We start from the raw sequence: 5,000 nt of genomic DNA on the forward strand, positions 1-5,000 counted from the left end.
GTGTGTGTGTGTGCGTGTGTGTGTGTTAATATATGTTTACATGTGTTTGTATGCTTGCGACTCTCTGTATACCCTCTTGTACTTTAGACTTCCAGAAGGAATGTCTGATCCAGACAAAGGCTAAAACGTGCTTAAAACCAGAGGAACTTTGACCCATGCAACTTAGGAAAGTTAGTGATGAACGAGATCGTTGTGACATTTGAAGAGGAAAATAAACATATTAAAGACAGAAAAATATATGTGCATACTTCGAAAAGAAAATATACTTGGAGAGGAAAATATATTGTAATAATAAATAACTGAAAACAAATTGAACCTGTTATACATCATTTAAAACCCAAACATGATTTTACAAATATATATTTGTAATTTACACGTAAAAGAATAAAAGAAATTGCAACGATGAACAGAAAAAACGGATAATTATCATACGAAGAAGAAAAACAAAATATAAATTTGGCTAAATATCTGTGTTCCTGGCATGAGGAATAGCAATAAAAAGAAGAAAGATTGGTGTACGTCGTACTTGCAAAATAATGATAATAACTATGATGATAATAATAACCGACTACAGCTTCTCATCAAATCACAAAAAGTCGATCCAGTGCAACGCACATCTGCAAGGTATTCCCACACCTCCCCGTCCGCCCTTCAGATTTTGAATCCGAGCCCCGTGGGCGGCGGACCCTTCTTCGTGGGCGTTGGCGGGCGCGGGGAGTAGGCAGGGGGTTGGTCACGCCCCTGCGGAGACCCTGCGAGGCGGCTCTGGCTGTGGGACTGGGCGCGGGAGCCGACTGTGGGCGTCGACAGCACCTCGTCCTCGCAGCAGCACTCGCACGGGCGGCGCAGGTGGGCGTGGAAGGTGGAAGGCACGAGCACCGGCACGAGACCCTGCTTCTTGACGAGCTTCGAGTACGAGCGGACGACGAGGCAGAAGTAGGCGCAGACGGCGAGGGCGAGGACCGAGGCAAGGAGGTCGAAGGTGTGGTGGTGCAGGGCCGCCCGCACGCCCGCCCACACCACGGCCGCCATCACCACCACGGACAGCACCAGCCAGGGCACCAGCAGGCCGCTCCGCTCCTGCGGGTGGCGAGGGAAGGGGGGGGGGGGTCAGGATAACAGTGGCTCCAGCGTTTGCAGTGGAAAGGATGCTAGAGATTGCGATTAGGATGTCAGTATGATGTGGATAATATGGATAATAATGATGATATTCATGATTATAATTATAATGATAATGATAATGCCAATAATAATAATGATAATAACAATAATAATAATGATGATGATGATAATAATAATAATAATAATAATGATAATGATAATAATAATAATAATAGTAACAACAACAACAAACATAACAACAATGGAAATAATAATTATTATTATATTAATGGTAACGATAATAATATTGATGATAATAATAGCAATATTGATAATAATAGTAGTAGTTGTAGTAGTAGTAATAGCAAAGATAATAATAATAGTAGTAATGATAATAATAATAGTAACAATAATAATAATAATAATAACAATAACAATAATGATAATAATAATAATAATAATAATAATAATAATAATAATAATAATAATGATGATGATGATAATAATAATAGTAATAATAATAATATGATGATGATGATGATGATGATAATAACAATAATAATAATAATTATTATTATTATTATTATTATTATTATGATAATGAATAATAGCAATAATAATACCAGTAATAACAGTAATAGCAATGGTAATGGTAATGATAACAATATCAATAGCGATAATAATGATAATTACAATAAAAACAATGATATCATATTAGCAATGATAATGATAATAATAATATCATTACGAAAGAAGGAAATAGGACTTTAAAAAAGTAAATACCAGTGAAAATAAGTGAAAAAATAGACATAAATAAACAAATTAACATACTGTCAAATGAACGAAAACAGAACCGTCAAAGAAATGATAAACAAGAATGGGAAGGCAAAGAGAAGAGAGGTGATAAAAAAGACGAAAACTAGTTACAGGAAGTGGTTCCTTAATGACCGAAGAAATAAAGATTAGCGAATGTTTTTGTATCATTTTGGCGGAAACCAAGATCCTCTGTGACGTCATTCATTTGATATCGAGTTTTCATATCAAGTCCACAGTGAAGTTTGAGATTGTCAGTATTATTGTCATTTCCCTTACCATCATTATGATTGTTGTTATTATCATCATTATTATAATTACTATTACTATTATTATTATCAGTAGTAGTAGTAGTAAAAGTAGTACTACTGTCGTTATTGTTGTTGTTGTTGTTGTTTTCGTTATCACTACGTTTATCACTATAATTATTGTTACTACTAATACTATTTCTACTACCATATCTACTATTGCTATTATTAGTGTTGTTGTTATCGTTATCGCTATCATTGATATTGCAATTATCATTTAACAAGGCAACACATAAAATACCTATCCACACTTTCCAAAACAAACATAAACTAAGTAAGCTAGATAGATAACCAAATCGATAAATCTCTAAATAAACAAATAAATGTAAAAAAACAGAAAACAGAAAAGCAATGAATAAAATATATATAAATAGAAGAGACCCCCCTTACCTTGACCGCGCCGACGATGAGCAGCACAGAGAAAACGAGGAAGAGCAGCCACACGGCCACCTGCACGTACACGAAGATCCGGGCTGCGGGGGGAGGAGCCATGAGCGGGTTTTTATTTTATCTAATTTATGTGTGCATGTGCGTGTATGTGTGTGTGTGTGTGTGTGTGTGTTTGTGTGTGGAAGAGTATAGTGGAGGGTTTTTTGTGTGTGTACTGAACGAGAGAAGGAGCTATCTCACTCCAGTTGGACTTTCCATAATATAATATATGTAAATTTCATGCATAAAAGTATGAGGGGGGTGGGGACCGAAAAAAAAATAAAAAATAAAAAATAATCTACACAAGGGCCTGAAGACACTGATATATGTCGTGTTAACAACAGACAGTTAATGTACCGTCACAGACAGATAAATGGAAACTGTCTCGTGGCGGGTGAGCTGCTTTCGGCAGTCACGAAACCATCCAACGAGGGAGAACAGGAGGTAAGGATAGGGAGGGTGATAATTGGGGATGTAATAGTAATGAGCTGGTAACTCAGAGGCGGCGGGGAAAAGGATAAAAGATGCCATAGCAACGTTAGTTTTCAAGATAAAGGTATTGACCTTATGTGAGTATTAGGGTATAAGGGGTCCGAGAGGCGTTGTACTTAAAATGCCAAATTAGCCATCCTCTGCTTTTGCTTATCCCTGTGGGCATAAATGAAACATACACACTTTTACACATATTTTTGGTATAAGTGTGCATGACATTTTTTACCCTCATGAAATTTTGTAAAACCTTTATATTTATTATGAATATTTACCTCATTTTAGGAGAAAATAAAATGTTTGCATATGATATAGGGTGAATTATCACAAATGCAGTATCATAAACAATCAAGTACAGATTATTGGTTGATTCACGTTAACCCCGACGTGATTTTATACAAATAAGATGGAGTTTCACCATCAATAGCTTCTTCACTTTTGATGACAACTTAGAGGAAAGCACAGCTGTACTAAGAAAAACACAGCTGCACTGATTCTCAACTGCTTGTTACATGCAAACCTACTCACTCATTTACGCTAGTCATTCACAGTCGTACTCACATTCACGGCCACAGACAGGAAGTAAGTTGATAGCTGCATGTTAAGATTCGCATCACCCGCCGCATTTCTTCTGGGTGAACTGAATCTTTTGATCAATTAATGACTGGTCGCATTTTTGGTAAATTAATGAATGGCTGCATCTTCTGGTAAATTAATGATTGGCTGCATCTTTTGATAAATTAAAACAGGCTGCATCTTTTGATACATTAATACAGGCTGCATCTTTTGATAAATTAATACAGGCTGCATCTTTTGATAGATTAATGATTGGAGACGTTAAAGTATCATAATGCCAAAATTCCCTAATAACGCCCCCCCCCCCCACCCTCATTCATTCTTACATGCCACCACTTCATCCTAAGCTACATGCCTACCACTTACTCCTTGGTGACTGTAGCAAGTCATCTAGAAGCAATTCATATGTGCTTAAAAAAACACTAACTTACCCTTATTTGCGAACCTTACGTCGCCACATCTCTATTCCTAACGAGTCACATCAGGCTAACATGATATGTCTAGATATTAAGGTTGGTATGTGTGGTACCTATTAGCACTTCTTTCTGCCTCTGCACTGCTAAAACCTCAGTGTTCACCCCATCCACCGGGCAGCCAAAAGGGACCTACCGCGTGAGTGCCGCGACTGAGGCTGTTTCCCCTTCATCTACTAGGAACTGCAGAAGCCTAGATAATGTAATCATCGTTGTACATCGAGGTACTACGATGTTATTTATGGAGATGTATGCATATTTGCGTGCAAGTGTGTGTGTGTGTGTGTGTGTGTGTGTGTGTGTGTGTGTGTGTGTGTGTGTGTGTGTGTGTGTGTGTGTGTGTGTGTGTCTGTGTGTGTAGGTGTGTGGGATAAACAATTATAAGCAGTTAAAAGAGAGTGTGTATGCATGACAGAGGAAGACAGTTAGATAAAAATAGAACCCGTCTAATAAAAGTTCCCGCGCCAGCCTCAGCCACAAATCCCCCCCCCCCACACACACACACAGCACATGGCTTCCAAAAATACCACGAGAGAAAAAGCAAGAGGAGAGGAGGACAACGGGGGGGGGGGGGGGGGGGGGGGGTAGCCTGACCTTGCGGACTGATAGCATAGTCCTGCGCTGGCAAAGAAGAGGAGGCCTGGCTATCCTCTAATAGTCTGACTCAAGAACTCTCCTGTGGTTACCCCTCCGCAGCCACCAACTCTGTGTTCCCTTTGCCCCGCCCCCAAAGTGGATTGCAAAGGCGTGAGGAGGGAAGACCCCCCCGACCCTCTTCTCGTCCTCCTCATCCTAATCCTCCTAATTCTTT

The 5,000-nt window shown here is 39.0% G+C and overlaps 1 protein-coding gene across 1 annotated transcript in view; it reads right to left on the bottom strand.

The window, feature by feature from the left end:
* Window positions 1-5,000, bottom strand: part of LOC125038734 — a 29,460-nt gene that overhangs the window by 538 nt on the left and 23,922 nt on the right. Inside the window, exons 4-5 of the mRNA XM_047632305.1 lie at window positions 2,613-2,695; window positions 1-1,080 (exon numbers count right to left, since the gene is read on the bottom strand). The exon at window positions 1-1,080 is cut by the window's left edge and continues 538 nt beyond it. Of these exons, the coding sequence (XP_047488261.1) occupies window positions 652-1,080; window positions 2,613-2,695 (512 nt within the window). The 3' untranslated portion in view covers window positions 1-651. The remainder of the gene's footprint in view (window positions 1,081-2,612; window positions 2,696-5,000) is intronic.

The sequence above is a fragment of the Penaeus chinensis genome, chromosome 25, assembly GCF_019202785.1.
Source record: "Penaeus chinensis breed Huanghai No. 1 chromosome 25, ASM1920278v2, whole genome shotgun sequence".
NCBI lineage: Eukaryota > Metazoa > Arthropoda > Malacostraca > Decapoda > Penaeidae > Penaeus > Penaeus chinensis.